The sequence below is a fragment of the Chrysemys picta genome, chromosome 3 (assembly GCF_011386835.1).
Source record: "Chrysemys picta bellii isolate R12L10 chromosome 3, ASM1138683v2, whole genome shotgun sequence".
NCBI classification, from domain to species: Eukaryota; Metazoa; Chordata; order Testudines; family Emydidae; genus Chrysemys; species Chrysemys picta.
This window is the reverse complement of record NC_088793.1, coordinates 208,123,719-208,141,217: the sequence shown is the minus strand read 5'-3', so window position 1 is coordinate 208,141,217 and position 17,499 is coordinate 208,123,719. Positions and strand designations below refer to the sequence as shown.

General features: G+C 43.5%; 1 protein-coding gene across 1 annotated transcript in view; it reads left to right on the top strand.

Moving 5' to 3' along the window:
• The window catches only part of ACSS1 (acyl-CoA synthetase short chain family member 1), a 70,777-nt gene extending 58,687 nt beyond the window's left edge, over nucleotides 1-12,090 (top strand). The window contains 3 exon segments of the mRNA XM_065589940.1: nucleotides 1,638-1,701; nucleotides 3,622-3,744; nucleotides 5,564-12,090. Coding sequence (XP_065446012.1) covers nucleotides 1,638-1,701; nucleotides 3,622-3,744; nucleotides 5,564-5,739 — 363 coding nt within the window. The 3' untranslated portion in view covers nucleotides 5,740-12,090.
• The last annotated feature ends 5,409 nt before the right edge of the window (nucleotides 12,091-17,499 follow it).

Genomic DNA, 17,499 nt, shown 5'->3' with positions numbered 1-17,499 from the left:
CCTGAGCGTTTATTTGCATATTATGTGCCTCACTTGCAAACATTAATCAGATGTGAAATTTGATAAACCAAAATCATCTTTACATTGCAGGAATGATTGTAATATCGTATCTACAAATAACTCTCTTAGCGACATTAGTGCAAACTTTTGATGATAGCTTTTTGAAGACCTAATATGATTACAACTATATATTGTCATGCAGGTTGCTTTTCAGAGAAGCCCAGCTAAGCGAAAGATTTCTTCCATATTTTAATCAAATTTAAAATAGCATAACCCATTTTTGGTTTACGATGAATATATGCTCTATCCGCCTGTACACATGATCTGCTCTATCAGTGTAGAAAGACTGTCAATATTAACTATGAATCATGGGCAGAATAAGTCTGTATTCGGAAGCCATATAATAAATCATAAAGATCTATATTCAGCCTGGCAGTGCCTCTTCCATCTGTTGGAAGATTGAGCCCACCTCTCCACTGCCTTGTCCTGTACCTCCTGCACAGATTTACACCAGTGAAAAGTGGATATAAGAAAGATGCTTTGCACTTGGTTTGGTGTAGACGACTACCCAAAGTGCAAAGCGGTGGAGAATGAAGCTCAAGGCCTTGACTGTACTTGCGGATCAGCAGTGAGTGGGGCTGCATCAATGCAGGTGTAGGCAAGAAAAGCTCATTTCCAGCAAGGAGAGGCTGAGTTAGTGCAACCCACAGCTTTGTCTGTACTTGGGGTTTGCAACAGTGCAGCTGCTCCAGTCACTGGTAGTGGTTGGCTGCATAGGGGCTAATCCCAAGTATACATAGAATGCATTTTTTTCTGGATTTATTCTTATTAGCCAAAAGGGATGTCAGAAAATACTATTCAGCTGTTTAAAAACAGGGCCCTTTTGAACCAGAACTAATGGGTTAAATGCTGCTTTGAGACAGGCACACATGGTTCCTGTTAATTTCATTAAGCACAGCATTAATGTGGCAAGTCTGTAATAGGGTTAAAAAAAGAACTAGATAAATTCATGGAGGATAGGTCCATCAATGGCTATTGGCAGGGATGGTGTCCCTAGCCTTTGTTTGCCAGAAGCTGGGAATGGGAGACAGAGGATGGATCACTTGATGATTCCCTGTTCTGTTCACTCCCTCTGAAGCACCTGGCATTGGGCACTGTCGGAAGACAGGATACTGGGCTAGATGGACCTTTGGTCTGACCCAGTGTGGCCGTTCTTATGCAGAAGTTGACCTTTTGGTACTGTGCACTTACCTTTCCTACTTTTCTGAGCCTTCTGTATTAAGAACTTCACACACAGTTAGCAACTTGTTGCAATTCCTAGAAGAGCTTGCATAGGCTCTTGTACACTACGGGTATGTCTACACTGCAATTAAAAACCCGCAGCTGGCATGTGCCAACTGACTCAGGCTTGGGCTAAGGGGCTGTTTAATTGTGGTGTAGACATTTGGGCTTGGGTCCTGCGATGTGTGGGGACCCGAGCCTGAATGTCCACACCAGAATTAAACAGCACTTAGCCGCAGCCCCTTGAGCTTGAGTCAGCTGGCATGGGCCAGCCGCAGATGTCTAATTACAGTGTAGACATACCTAACATGGCCTGAAATAGGGGGCTGTTATATTTTGCTACTTTTTTTTTAAAGGATGAACATCCCGCTGTACCTGAAACAGCTGTGATTGGTTACCCCCATGAGATCAAAGGAGAAGGTAAGTGTGTAAAATAGTGTCCTTAATGGAAATATACAGATGGCTAATTTCCTTTGTAACCTTTCCCTCAACTTTCTGCCAAGCCAGTACACAGAACAGCAGGCAGTTTGAAAGGGAGATTGGCTAGTTCAATACATCACACTGATACTTTGTTTTCTGCTCACTCCCTGTGCACTTCTGGATCCATTTCAACGATCCGCTCTTGATACTTAAAGCCCTTAATGGGAGACCCTAGCTAATCAAAGACCAGCTTTCTCTCAGCACCTCACTGTGACAGCTGATGTCAACAGAGACATTAAAGTTTGAAGTCTCCAGAGGGAAGCCTGCAGAAGGCGTAGGGATAGGCATTCTCAGTGGGGGGCTCTAGAACTGACAAGCACCAGACCCTGAATCTTGCCACCTTCAAATCTCTCTCTTCAGTTTTCCGTACCCCCGCTAATGAAGTTAAGGACCAGACCAATCTTATTCTTGCTGGAATTCAATCACCATTGCTTATTTAACTCAGAGAAAGCCTTTTTTTATTTATTTAAAAAAGAATTGGATACCACCTCCTTTCCTCATCTGTGATCTCTGCCCCAGGAAGCTTATCGCAGACTGAAGGGGAAAATATTTGTGGGAGCCCCTTGTTAAGATACTGGCATAACATCATTGGGACCCTTTTTTGTTCTAAAGGCAAGTCAACACTTAAAATGCTGCATCAGCACAGCTGTACTAATGTAGCGCCTTAATGAAGACACTCTAAGCTCATGGGAGAAGCTCTCCTGTTGACATAGTGCTGTCTACACTGGGGGTTAGGTCGGTATAACTACGTCGCTTGGGGGTGTGGATTTTTCACACCCCTGAGTGACATAGTCGTACTGATATACGTCTGTAGCATGGACCCAGACCTAAGTCATACTCTTCCTTAAAGTTAATGGGAGCTGCATCCCTGTAAGTGAAACTAAATCTGGGCCAGTAGAATAGCAGTGCTTCCATAACTCATGCTTATGGGGTGCAGGGATCTTAGATACCAGATTCCCCTTATGAGTCTTATGTCCCATACACCGAGACACAAAAAGATGAGTTAAGGATTAAGTGAAGGAACTTCACTGTGCATTAATTTCCTAGTTTGTGGGGAGGGAGAAATTATTTAAGAGCTTGTCTACACAGGAACATTTAGGAAAATTAATCTGAAACAACTAGAGATGTGAATTTGAAGTAGGTTAATTATATTACATTAAATCGCTGTGTGGATGCTGTTATTCAAAATTAAAGTGACTTTAACTTGGTTTTGCTTAATTCACTTTGGAATTGAATTAAGCTAAACCAAATTAAGGCCACTTTTATTCCAAATGAGGGTGTTCACAGAGGGATTTAATTCAGTTTAAGTAATCTAGTTCAAATTCACTTCTTTAGTTGATTTGGATTAATTTTCCTGGCTGTCCCTGTGTAGACAAGCCCTTATCCCCTTATCATTATAAGGGGATAGTGTTTTACTGTAGTGTTTGACTCCATTTCAGTAAATGAAAATAAAGGTTTGTTCTCAAGAAAATAATTTGAAACAGAATCCAGAATCCTGACCTCCATGGGCCAGATTCTAATCTCAGTTATGCTTGGTGACTTCAGTGGAGTTACTCCAGATTTACCATCACTGTAACTGAGATCAGAATCTGGTCCAGGGACTCCAGAACAAGGCACATGAATTGTTAAGGACCTGATTCTGCCATCCTTACTCACCACTACTGTGTAAATAAGCTGCTGGTATTCTTGGATGCACCTGCAATGTGAGGTATTACTCAGAATGAGCAAGGTAGACCCTAACCCTGACAGTTGCTACAGGCATTTGAAACAGCACCTATGCACGCAGTCCAACTGAAATGAATGCCTTTCCCAACCATGATTTAATGTACAGTACACGCCCTCTGTTTACTTCCCTTCCAGGTGCCTTTGCTTTCATAGTGTTAAAAGAAGACACAGCTCATACAGAACGCGTTAAAGAAGAGCTCAGATCTATAGTTGCTTCCAAGATTGCAAAGTATGCTGTGCCTGATCACGTTCTGGTAGGTGTCTGGGGGCTACCATTGCAAGACATCTTGTCTGTAACCCACTTAACAGGCCTGATCCTGCCCCCAGTAACGCTGCTTTGTTCCTTCCTGGCAGAGCAGCCTTAAAGCCAGGTTCACCAGATAGATGAAGTGACGCATACTGTAGTGCAGAACTGGCATAGCAGCCCTAAGCCACTCCTCCAGGCTCTGGTGTCGGGAGTATATCAAAGGCATGGCTGCAGGAAAAGGGGGATGGCTGGAGTGCTAGTGCACCTGGGAATCCTTGGTTGCAAAGCATCCTCCTGGGGGGCTACTGCAGCGGTGTACAATTTAGAGTAGCCCTGAGGCTGTTCTACTTATGCCAAGGACTGAACCAACCCTAGGAATTTGGAGTGCACAAAGAAACCAGCTTTTCTACTTCCGCCTCCAAACCACATTAAGCAGAGTTCTGGCACGGGGGGATCTGGCCCCTCCTGTTTAAAGCATGTACAAACAGCCAAGTTGCTTAAAATGTCTGATATTTTCTACCTCCATCTTAATACAGCATCCCTGCTGCGTTCATATGCCTCTGTGTCTGCTAGACCCACAGTACAGTTCATCAGAATGAGGGGTGCGCTGATGGGAATACAGAGGTATATGGAATATCCCCGTGTTTTAAAAAAAATCAAAATTGAAGGGAAAGGTTGGAACATACAAGAGCAAAGCTACGGTTGTAGTACAACCCAAGATGAAGTGACGCATACTTTGCACCACCAACTGATGCTCATCTCACCCAGGCATTGAAAGACTTACTCCCAGAGCCATCGGGTGTTCCCAGGATTCCCAGATAGTCCCAGAGTAAAGTCCATGGCTGATCATACTGCTCCCTTTCCCTACAGATTAGCAGTTAATGCTCTTCAGTTTTCTTACCCACTGGCCTGTTTTCGGCATATATATCCAAAACCAGAGCAGTCGTATGGCAGGTTGCGTGGCCGGTCTCTGCAAAGGAGCTATCCTACAGAAGCCAGACAAAGGCTATGTCTACACTACACAGCTTTTAGCGACATGGCTGTGCCACTAAAAGTCACGCAGTGTAGCCGCTGTTTGTCGGCCCTCTTGCTGACCTAAAACTTCCACCCCCAAAGAGCAGCGTTTGCGCCCTGCCAACAAAGCGCTGTTCACACTGGCACTTGTCATCGGCAAAACTTTTGTCATTCAATTGCCAGTGTAGACAAATAGTAACCCTTCAGGTCCATTGCTATGGCCTTTCCTATGACCTTATCAGTTAACATTAACCCTTGCCTGTACATAGGAGGTAGCGGACTACAGTGGATAGGACATGGAACTGGGAATTAGGAGACCTGAGATGTATTTCTGGCTCTGCCACTGACTTAGAGTATTATGTGACCCTGAGCCAGGTGGCTTAACTGTTCCGGGCATTAGATTCCACATCTACGAATAGGGATGATGATACCTACCCGCTTTTGTAAGCCACGTTGAGATTTATGTGAGTGCTCAGGCCAAGATTTCTAGACACAGGTGCCTGTGGGTAGGCTTCTAATTCTGAAGTTTAGCACCTGAATAAATAGCCTGATTTTCAAAAGTGCTGAGCACCTAGCATCTCCCATTGGGCCAAAACTGGAAAAAGAAAGGAGAAAAATCAGTTAAAAACTAATAAAAAAAATAAACATCACCATATTCCTTCTTCCTGGACTGTGACCACCATGCCTTGCTCTTAAACAGTGCCCAGGAATCTCACTAGGATATGCAGTGGGATCATTTCAAGGCTGGGTTCACTCAAATAGTTTCATCAGGATCAAAGTTCTAAGGCAAGTGTATTTGTCCTTCTCTTCAGGTAGTGAAACGCCTTCCGAAAACGCGATCCGGGAAAATTATGAGAAGGGTGCTGAAGAAAATTGTTGCTGACCAATCCAGTGATTTGGGAGATGTTACCACGCTGGATGATCCAAGCATCGTCGCAGAAATACTAGATGCCTACCAGAAATACAAAACCGAGCAGTCTGCATCTTCATAGGAAAGTCTTGAGTCTCTTTCCAAAAGAAGTTCAGAGGAACATAAACAACCATCCAGATAACTTTGCTCTTTCATGGACTATCATCAAATTCTGCTCACTCCTAAGAGAACAAAATTATGATTCCTCTCACAACATACTATAATCTATCATAGACCATGGTATACAGCTGCCTTCTCTTTCCTTGGAAACCATGGACTACACACTGTGAAGCATCACATGTTAAGAACCTTCTGAACAAGTGCCTGACTGAATTTGCCAAAACGAAGTGTTTTCACACTATTTTTAGGGAAAGCAGCCTTTTTAGGTTTCCACTAGCTGCATTAAAAATAAACAGCTAGTAAACTGTTTCTGACTGTTGAGGTAGGTGATGTTTTTAATGCTTGAAGCAATACTTTTCCCCCCCCCCTCTGCTCCCAGACACTCACGGGGAGAGATTTTGTAATACATTTTGCCATTTTGGAGAATAGTCAGAGAACCCAGATCTTCAATTTTTCATTTCATTTAGAATAATAGAAATGGGCTGGAAGGGACCTTGAAGAGTCATCAAGTCCCGCCCCCTGCCCTGAGGCAGGACCATGCTAGACCATCCCTGATAGGGGTTTGTCCAACCTGTTCTTAAACACATCCAATGATGGGGAAGCCACAACTTAAATCTAACTTGGTTATCCCAGCTCAGGTAGCTGCAACAGTGGTGTCTTTTTAGCACTGCTGTATACTGCAGTGTATATTGCATGTGCACTATTTGTGAAATGGATCACAGATCAAGTAGCCATATTCTTTTCATTACAGTTGCTTTGGTGCCTGATCATGGTTTTAGGCCTCACCACACTTGGCTCAAAACAGTCAATCTGGGGTCCAAAGGATCCCAGCCTTTCCCTTTCCTTCCCCAAAGTCAACGAACCTAGGCCCAGATCCTCAGTGGTCTTTAGGTCCCTAACTCCCATTGAAATCAGTGGCATTGAAGCACCTAAATACCTCTGAAGATCACCACCTACTCCCTTCTAGGTAACATGGATCTCAGCTCCCATCTGAACCTGGAGCTGATTAGCCGCCTCTAAGCCCATGTTGCCTCATGTCCCAGCTGGACAGGGATGGAGCCTGCAGCTGTCACTTATACTACATTTTACAGCAACTACATCTCTCTTTCCACCAGTGCCCCTCAGGCCCTCAGTCCAGCACCTTGTAACTGGGGAAAAGGAAAGAACAGAAGCAAGATCACACAAGGAGTCTGTGGCTGAGGCAGGACTTGAAATCCAGTACAGTAACTCCTCACTTAGCATTGTAGTTATGTTCCTGAAAAATGCGACTTTAAGCAAAACGATGTTAAACAAATCCAATTTTCCCATAAGATTTCATGTAAATAGGGAGTTAGGTTCCCAAGGACATTTTTTTTGCCAGACAAAAGGCATTATATACATAAACAGTATACGCTTTAAACCATTTTAAACAAGCAATTTAATACTATACTCAGCAATGATGTTTGTGAAACTCTTCTCCCCTCCCCTCCAGCCTCCTGAATGCTGGCAGAGCTCAGTCCCGGCTGACTGTGAAAAATTAACAGGTGCTCTGCACCCACCAGCAGTGAAGCTCCCCCTGTCACGCCGCCTCCTTCCCCTGAGCGCGGTGTCCCTGCTCCTCCCCCAGCTCCCAGAAAGTCCTAACAGCTGGTTGGCGGCACGGGAAGTTCTGGGAGGGCGGGGGAGGAGGTGGAGAAGAGGAAGTTGTGCAATGCTCCCTTGTAAAGTCGCTGCTCTTCCAGAGAATCCTACAAGCAGTAGACAGAGCAGGCAGCCAAACGACATTATAAGGGAGCACTGCACAACTTTAAACAAGCCTGTTCCCTAATGGAGCAGGGATGGAACATTGAAACAGCCCTAGGATATTTTGAAACCCTTAGGGAACAGGCTGTACCAGGGTTCACTCACCGCTGGGGTGTCTCCTTGTGGCTGCATCTGTGGAGTAGCTCTGCCTGGTCTGACCTCCCCTTCCTTCCTTCGCTTGCGCTGCAGCCCCTCTTGCTCTCTAATTGTAGCAGTGCTTCCTCTTTGTTGCTTGGTGCTCTGCTCAGGGCACTAGTTTTCTCCTTGTGGGGTAACAAAGTCTCACTGGACCAGCTGTCTGGATGCCATTCCAGGCTGTCACTTTCCCAGTGGCTGGTAGGGGAACCTGGGTGATACTCCAGGTTCCAACCAGGAACCCTATCAGCAGCAGCCAAGGTCTGCACAACCCCATCCCCTGCTGCCGTTTCCTACTCCCCCCTTCCACAGGCTTTCTTCTTCATTCTCTGGGTAAGCCCTTCCTTCAGGGTCAGGATCAGCATCCCAGGGCTTCTGCTCCACCCCTGGGTTTCCTCCTCACCACCTCTCTGCTCCCGGAGAGTGACTGCAGACCTCCACACTGCGGCACCTTCTGCCCTCATTTCCTGGCTTTATACAAGCCCCCCGCACACTCCTGCCTAGGTGGACTCCATATTCAATGAGTGCTTGTCAGTCAAGCCCGGGTCTCCTCTCAGGTGCAGCTTACTTGGTTAAGTAGCCACCTTAATCCCTTCGAAGTGGTGTGGGGTGAACAGCCCCACGACAGCTCATCAGCACTGAGGATTTCTCACTTTTGAAGAACAGAAAAAGTGAGCGACATCTGGGAGTTGTTGCACTGTAATGAATTCTGTGTGATCTTGGGTGAGGCACTTCACCGCCCTGTGCCCCAGAGCCTCGTCTGCAAAACGGGGACGATTGTGCTTCCCTGCCTCACGGGGGCTCAGGTATGGTAGCAATGGGGGCGATGTGAGAGGTGTAATTCTCTTGCTGCCATCTTGGTGCTTACATGACTTGCTAAGCACCCCCGCCTTTCTCCTGCAGGGAGGGAATGGCTGCCCTACTTCCAAATATCCTCTTCACATATGGACACAGGGCCCACCCCTGCTGAATTTTACTGGCAGGGGATGCAGACTCCATGCATGGGCTTCCTGAATAGACAATAATTTTCCTTGTCCGCAGTGGTGGTGTAGCTATGTTGGTCCCAGGATATGAAAGCGGCAATATCTTTTATTGGACCAACATCTGTTGGTGGAAGAGACAGAGTCAAACAGACAGAGATAGAGCTCTGTGTAGCATGAAAGCTTGTCTCTAACTTTTTTCCTGGTCAGTAGCTAATAAATTTAATAGATTAAAATCATGCTTTAGGAGTACCCCTCCCTTTCTAATGCTACAGTGATGCTAAATTGTCTTTCCATTCTACTCCCATTGAAAGAACTCTCTGCAAGGTGTGTGATTAGAGCTTTGTTGCACTGGGAACAAGGGGAAGGAAAATCACTTTTAAACTACTTAAGGAAAATAATTAGGATAGGATAGGGAAAAAATAGGGGGAACAGAAAATAGTTGTAGAAAAATATTCATTGTCTTTTATAACGATTTAAAGTTTACATTATTACTGTTTAATTTGTATGTTATCTTGGCCACAGGCATTCAGGAGTGTTAACCTGGAAGTGGACTGATTGGTACAAAAAGATTTCCCTGCTGCTTTTTGGGGATTAGGAGGTTAGAATATACTCGATTGGTACCGTAATTGGGCCTGCTCATCCTCTTTATGGGCATGGGTCAGTGCTTCGCAAGCAGTAGCTACATCAAATAGTTAAGTGATTGCCACAGTAATTTCTACACTACTGTGCACCATTTGGAGTCATTGAGCCAAAACTTGCAATCCTACTGCAAACCAAACTCAGGCTAAACTTTATGGGCTTCAGAGAGCTGCAGCATTTGGCCCAGGATCAGAGTAACTAATCAGAATTTTGCGTTGCAGGCAAAATTGCATATTTTATCTGTCTGTATTAAAGCAATAGCCCAGAGAGAGGGTAGCTATGAGCTCTTGAGCCATAAAAGAGTCTGATGCCAGGTGACTAACATGGAAGCAAACCTCAAACTGTTTGTGTATAATCTGACTCCTCAGACATATGCGTTCTTAGATCACACTTTGCCTGTGTTGCATTCTTTACAGAGGAGAGTGACCTTTGTACATATGTATATTAGAATAATCTGTCATTTTTATTGTCACGAGGGGCTGCAGTATTAATGAAATACAATAAGCAGGATCCTCCTCTTCCATGGAAAATCCTCAGTGCATTGCACATTCCTGTGCAAAAATAGCAGTGTGAGCCCGCTCCCCATTCCCTTGTAATCCCCGGGGGTCCTGTGGTGTCCCAGGACCATAGATCCAGAAGTTCTCTCCCTTACAAGTTTGTAGTTAGAAGGCTATTAAAACTCCACGAGATGCCCATCCTATTTTTCTTCCACCACCATTAAACAAAACCATTAAAGTGCTCTTCAAACAGAAAACATTCAGAAATGCTTTTTACAGAGTGGACAGACTCACTTGTTCAAACAATTGTAAAATTGCCTCCATAGTAATGAAGATTGATGTTGGGAAAGAAAAACAACCTTTTATGAGGACTGCACAAGTCACATAAAAGCAATGAAACTATTTACTATGTTGTGGGAGTAACCTCAACTTTCCAACATGAGCGTTGATACTGTAAACACTCTCACACGCACTTCTTTGCTCACCTGAGCAGTCTGTCTGAGATGACACAAGTGAGTAAAGTTAAGTGTGTGGGTAAGGGTTTGCTGGTTTGGGGCTATAGTCTCTTCATTCATCATCTGCTCTGGTGAGTGAGTGGGGCAAAGCCATATCTTCTGTTCGTATAGAATGTGTGTCTTAACATAAAAGTACTAATGGAACTTAGCTGATACAAAGGTTACAGATTTATTCATGTAACTGTTCAGTCCAGAAGGGGCCAAATTCATAACAATAACCCTTATGTAGTGGTAGCATACAAAGTATGTACATACTCTCGTATTTCAGCCATAATGAGCCAGAAACCTTGTGAATTTCTAAAGTCATGTAAACAACTCTACTAAAACCATTTTAAAAAGTAACCCATTAAGCAAAATCAGAAGACTTAATGCCCAGTGAGTATTGCAATTAACTGTGAATCCTCAGCGCCTCTTCTTCCTGGCAATGATTTCCATAAGTTAGTCAAGCTGTTGAAAACGTGTCAAGTAGGTATTGCTGCTTTGAGGGAATCTCAGTTTGGCAGGGCTCAGGACTGCTACTTTTGCGTCGTGCAAGAAATGAAATATGCTCATAGATGACTTTGCCAAGATGAAACTTTCCAACTAATAGGTAAAGTACCAATATTTTTTTCTGATCTCCTATTAGATTATGGAGGCACTGGCTGCAGCCCCAAAGTAAGGTTGAATTGTGTTTTGCACTTAATACTATTATGTACTTCACCACTATCTTGGTGCCTAATTAAAAATGTACATTCTAGCTTGCAGGCACTCATGTAGTAAGACATTAATGAAACATCTTCGAGGATGAGGGACCATAGTCCTCCCCAGAAGAGTCACTCACTGAACACTCTTGAGGCTCCGCTCTGAAAGCTGTTCTTGGCAGGCAGGCAGGCACATTCACAAGCCCCACTGAAATCATTACGGGTTCATAGGGACTTGGCCATGTGGCTTAAAATGTACTTATTTCTTTCCTTGGAACGTTGGAGGGATTGAAGCTTCCAAATAGCCATAGGCCTTCCTCCTCTTGAAATTGCTACTCACCCAAGCTGGTCACGTAGGAGCTAGAGATATGCAAAACATTTGAAAGAGGGGGGCGGAACAGATTTACTGACGTTGGCTTCATTAATGAAGAACAAAAGCAAAGGTAATGGAATCTTCCAAACATCTTATTGGCCAACATTAGCTTGTGAAATTGTATTTTCCAGATCACATTTGCCTTTCCTGCAGCTGATATAGCATCCTGAATTATCTTTATACTCTTTTTTTAACTGAAGGGCTACTAGGAAATTTTAAAAAGGGAAATAAGATTTTGCATTGACTACAAATTCTCTTTGTCTATTGCCACAGTCTTGTAGTGAACCAAATGCTTTCTGTATAGATTTGTGTACATGTCTAACATGCACATTGTTTCATTACTCCACTTGTCCCCACCTATGACTTTTAGCCATATTGCCTTTTCCCTCCTCTGTGGATATGCATGTTTGTTAAATACTGTGGACATAGGCCATGATTCTCTTAATTTTATTTAAGGTCATTGTTTTGTAGATGTGGGATATAAATATAAAACAAATTAACAAAGCACCTTGAACTTCTATTTTTTTGTTTTCTTGTAATCATATGGTTTAAGTAAAAACTTGTTTTTTGACCAGGATCCAGATCCTCACAGGTATTTAGGCACCAGAGCCTATATACCTGTGCAGATCTGGGCACAAGTGCCTTAAAACTGGACTCTGGAATAATATATGTATTCAGATTTTCATTAAAAGAAATCCTTGTCCCTATATACAGTGTGTCTTCTTTTCAATGCCAGGCATAGCTTATGCACCTTAGCCTTGACATAAACCACCTATCCCTTAAAGTTTTTGAGGTATGGGTTTATTCAGCTCCGTAGACTCAAATCTGCCTTTACTGATTATTGTGATTTGTTTACACATGGTTTACTTTTCAAAATCAAAGGAATTTCCTAGATCAAGATGAGTTAAATCTCACTCTTGGATTCAAACACAGTGCCAAAATTGTTCAGGTTTACTTAAGACTCTTCTCACTGAACAATAACCCATTAAGAAGCACTGCATTTGTATTGTAAAACTCCCATCACAAAACAGAGCTACAGAAAGGGGGGTTCTGGGCTGCACTGTTTCTTCCTAATGAAGAAACAAACTGAATTATTTCGATAGTGGCCCCCTAGGCAGGTACAACACATTACAAAGAGCAATCTAGTTTGAATCCTATTTCTGAGATTTTTTTTACCCACTTGTCTCTTCAATTAAATTTCTAGGCAGTTTTCATTGTTAATTTCTTCGGGCAACTCAGCCATAGAGCTGCATCACTGCGAACTCAGATGGTATCACAAGTTGCAAAGTGAGATGCACAAATGAAAAAGACGAAAACTGACTTTTTGGAGAATGGGAGGGAATGTTCAATCTCAAGAGAATTTGCATCTATCCAAAAGTCATGCTTTAGCACAGTGGTTCACAAACTTTTGTACAAACTTTCGCACAGCAAGCCTCTGAGTGCGACCCCCTGGATAAATTAAAAACACTTTTAAATATATTTAACACCATTATAAATGCTGGAGGCAAAGTGGGGTTTGGAGTGGAGGCTGACCACTTGCGACCCCCTGAGGGGGTTCTGACCCACAGTTTGAGAACCCCTGCTTTAGCAGATGAAAGTGAGGTAGTATTTTGCCAGGTGCTGAGTACTATCTGCAAATGTCAAGAGTACAGATAGCACATCTCTGCAAAGGGCCTTCCTTGTCTCCTAAAGTCCAGTGAAGATTTTATTTAAGCCTTAGACTACCAGATTAATAACACCATTCAGCTAATACAGATGAGTATGTAGCATGTTGTTAACTGGCCCCCCCCCAAAGAATGCAACTGCCCCCTCAGCAAACTCACTTGGACAAGCATCCAAACACATTTGCAGCTCATGAATGCTCCTACATCCATTCTGACAAGCATCACCTTGAAAATGTGAGCTGCTCTCAAGAGTTAAAATGTATTTCCCCTCCTTACTGTGTTTTGTGCTTTAGCTGACCTGGTGATTCATTTCCTGGCACAATTTCTCAGTACAGTATAATGGGCGAGTCTCTGTGTCTTCAGCTCACACCTCCCCTGCTATTCTGGGTTATTACAGTAGCCATTATGGGTATAGTAGCAAGTTACATCCTGGTTTCAGCAATGAATTTCTGTTATTTATTTACTCTGAAACCTGTTATTTAACTGTAACCCTGAGAAGTAACTTAACTTTTCAGATTCAAAAAGTCAGCTTTTTTCTTGCCAGTCCTCTCTTGAGTGTGAGGATGTTAGTCACAGGCCTGAGCATGGCCTTGGTATCACCATGCAGTGTGTAAACACAAGGCAAAAGGCATCTCTAAGCAGCCTGTAATCTAGTACTACTACTTTTGAGGAGCACTAATCAGGGGTATATAATAGGTGACTTTTGGAGCTATTAATAAATGATTTGTATAGATTACAGTTTCCAAGTAACTACCACTCAGGCTGGGTCACAGGCACTTGGTCTCTCTGTGCCTCAGTTTCCCATCTATAAAATGGGGCTTATAGTACTTCCCTACCTCACAGGGGTGCAGTGAAGATAAATATACTAAAGATTGTGAGATGTAATGGGAGCCAGATTAGTACAAGAAAGGAAGGATCTGCCACTTGCTGTGGCGTTTATTTCTGTGGACATATGTTTACTAGGAACTAGGCTGAAATCCCATAACTCAGTCAACCTACAGTCACTATCCAGTGCTGACTGAATTCAAACCAAAAATGGTGAAAGGCTCCACATCCCATTTGCATTTTCCTGAGCAAAGTCCCTTCTCCTTGAACATTATCAAAATTATAGTGTTCAGAAGTATGTTAATAGATTGTCAATACATGCTAAAACCTGGTTGGTATGGACCTTTCACCTTTCTGGCGCTTGCTTTCCTATTGATCTAAACATCTAAAAGTTAAACTTTGCTTCAGGATGATTAACAATGCCTTGGCTACCACCACACCCCTGCATTCTATTTTTTATAGAAATCACCACCTCATTCCCAAGGACGGAGAAGGAGCCAATGAAGTTTTAACGCTTTAGCAGTCGTAAAACCTCTTGGTCAGATTGAGGGCTTCTAAGGGAATTGACAGGTTTCAGAGTAACAGCCGTGTTAGTCTGTATCCGCAAAAAGAAGAACAGGAGTACTTGTGGCACCTTAGAGACTAACAAATTTATTAGAGCATAAGCTTTCGTGGACTACAGCCCACAGCCCAGAGAGCATATGCTCTCTGTATGTGTGTATATATATCTCCTCAATATATGTTCCATTCTATGCATCCGAAGAAGTGGGCTGTAGTCCACGAAAGCTTATGCTCTAATAAATTTGTTAGTCTCTAAGGTGCCACAAGTACTTCTGTTCTTCTTTTTAAGGGAATTGAGAAAGCTGAAAGAAAGCAGGAAACTAAGGATACGTTTACACGGGAGCTGGAGGTGTAATTGCCAGCTCAGGCAGACATACCTGCATGGTGCCGATCGAGCTCACACACTAAAAATAGACGTGTAGCTGCAGCAGCACAAGCAGCTGGCTGGACTACCCACTCTGCTCAGACAGGAAGGTATTTGGAGCAGTTAGCTTCTCCCATCACCAGGGGCCTTTTTAATTTTTAGCATGCTAGCTCAATGAGAGCTAGCACTGTTATGTGTGCCTGGGCTGTACATTACACATCCAGCTCCAGTGTAGACATCTCCAATCTTCCCTCCGTAGGGTACGTAATTGTCCAGACTGGGTCAGACCAAAGGTCCATCCAGCCCAGTATCCTGTCTTCCGACAGTGGCCAACGCCAGGTGCCCCAGAGGGATGAACCTAACAGGTAATCATCAAGTGATCTCTCTCCTGCCATCCATCTCCACCCAGGGTATGAAATACTAGAAATGCACAGCCTTAGAGCAACCTTACTACGAATGTCTGCTGAGAAGCAGGACCTTGCTGTCACATGGCAGGGGGAGCAAAGGAGCTGTCCATTCTTAATCTTCTGTAGCTCAGTGCTTGCAATGGTGTAAGAAGGTGCAAGAGGAAATCAACACATGAGTAGTGAGGAAACAAAGGCAGCTTGTGAACAAAGTAGCCAGGAGGAACCAGGGAAGAATGGCAGGAAACAAAATGCGGTGGAAAGGGAGAGAGAAAAAGGACACAAGAGGCCTGCCTCCCTCCCTCCTGCCTTGCACTTTGGGTCATCATTTACATCTCTGCAAAGCAAGCATAGCATGGGTGTAAAATGCTACTACCTCAGAGGGGCTTTTCCCATGTACTTGCACTGGTGCGAATGACAACTCATGGTGCTAGGCCAGTGGTTCTCAAACTTTTGTACTGTTGACCCCTTTCACACTGCAAGCCTCTGAGTGCAACCCCCCTTATAAATTAAAAACACTTTTACAATATTTAACACTATTATAAATGCTGGAGGTGAAGCGGGTTTGGGTGGAGGCTGACAGCTCACGACCCCCCACATAATAATCTTGTGATCCCCTGAGGGGTCCCCCCCCGTTTGAGAACTGCTGTGCTAGGCAGTGGGAAATCAGGCCCCAGGAATTAGATAAAGTTACAGAGTAGAAAGGGAGCTTGTGTTGTGCTATATTGTCAGTCAGCTTTTTTGAGCATGCACTGTGTGTTGGGAGACTAACGAGCTAAGTTGAGGCCTTGTCTACATTAGGTGAAAGGGCATTGCCTACCACCCTTGAGTTTTGTAGTGCCTCTATACCTTGCAAACAGCTATGCCAGGCTTTTGGTGAGCATTGTTTGCATCTTTTTGCTGAAACACCTGGTAAGATATCTTTAACTCAGATCTCAATCTGCAACAGGTTGGGAAACTACAAGCACTGGAGGTCATCAGTAGACCCAGTGCTCATAAATCCACCCTTTTGCAGCAAGCACTGTGTACCAAAGGCACCAGGTGAAAGTTCAGGTACTTGCCAAGGGCCATAAGCCGTTCATTTATAAATGAGGGTACCACCAAAGTCCAATAAGACTTTTGGTGCAGAAATTTACAAATGTCTGCCTTTATTTGAAAAAGTGAGGGAGCCTCTTGCCAGGTCTTATTCATCTAACTCACCTGGGGTGAAATTCAGCCCCCCTCCTTGAAGTGAATGGGACTTTTCCCATTGGCTTAAACACAGCCAGAATTTCAGTCCTCCTGTATAGACTGTGATCCTTTATACCGAGTATTCCTTTGTAGCCAAGAAATCAGCCAATGGCTTGACAGGGTTATTTTATCCCATCAGTACAGCTTATTAGTGCCATCTAGTGGGTACAACAAGTTTCACAACACAGTGAAGATCTCTGGAATAAAGTCTTTATGTGCCAGCCAGCTTTGAGATTAATTTGCACGGTTCAGTTGACACCTGACCAGAATGTCTGGACAAAAGTTCTCCATTAACCAGGTTTCTCTCACTAACAGCTTGAGCCTCTGCTCAGTGAAGTCAATGGCAAAGTTCTCATGGACTGTAAAGGTGTAGGATCAGGGCCGTAGTTGTCCTGACAATTATTGGGTGTGATCAAAGCAATGTAAGCACCTAGCTCTGGAGTTTAGGCACCTAAGTCCCAGTTTTACACACCACTGCAAGCCACAAAACTCGTGCTTGGCTGCTGCCTGCATCTGTAGGCACCTAAATCTCACTCGGCACCTAACTTTCTGCTGTAAAAGTTTCCTGGGGCTTTCACACTACTGCCTCCCTAAGCCCCGGAGTGATTCACCAACCAAGGGAAGATAGACATTGCATGCAACTTAGGCACCCTAGAGCTTGAGCTTCTGAGCACACCTACTAGCTCAAGTACCACCCAAAATCCACATGGAGGAGCAGAGCCGTAACTAGCTATTTTTGCGCCCAAGGCAAGAATATAAAATTGTGCCCTACCCCCTCCATATAATATCATAGTAGTTACTTTGTAAAAAAAAAAAGAAAAAAGAAAAATACGTAAATAACAAGAATAATAACGATAATAGAACATTTATTTTAATCATAAGTTCAGCGTACAAAATCAACTAATACATATAAGGTGTGCATCATAGTGCATGTAACATACTATTTAAATAATCACAAATAAAATTTAGTTGTAGAACCATATCAGATACGATTAACGATTTATTTTTCAAACTTGTACTTTTTCGCTTTTAATGAGGCAAATTCATCGATAATTGCATCAAAATTATTA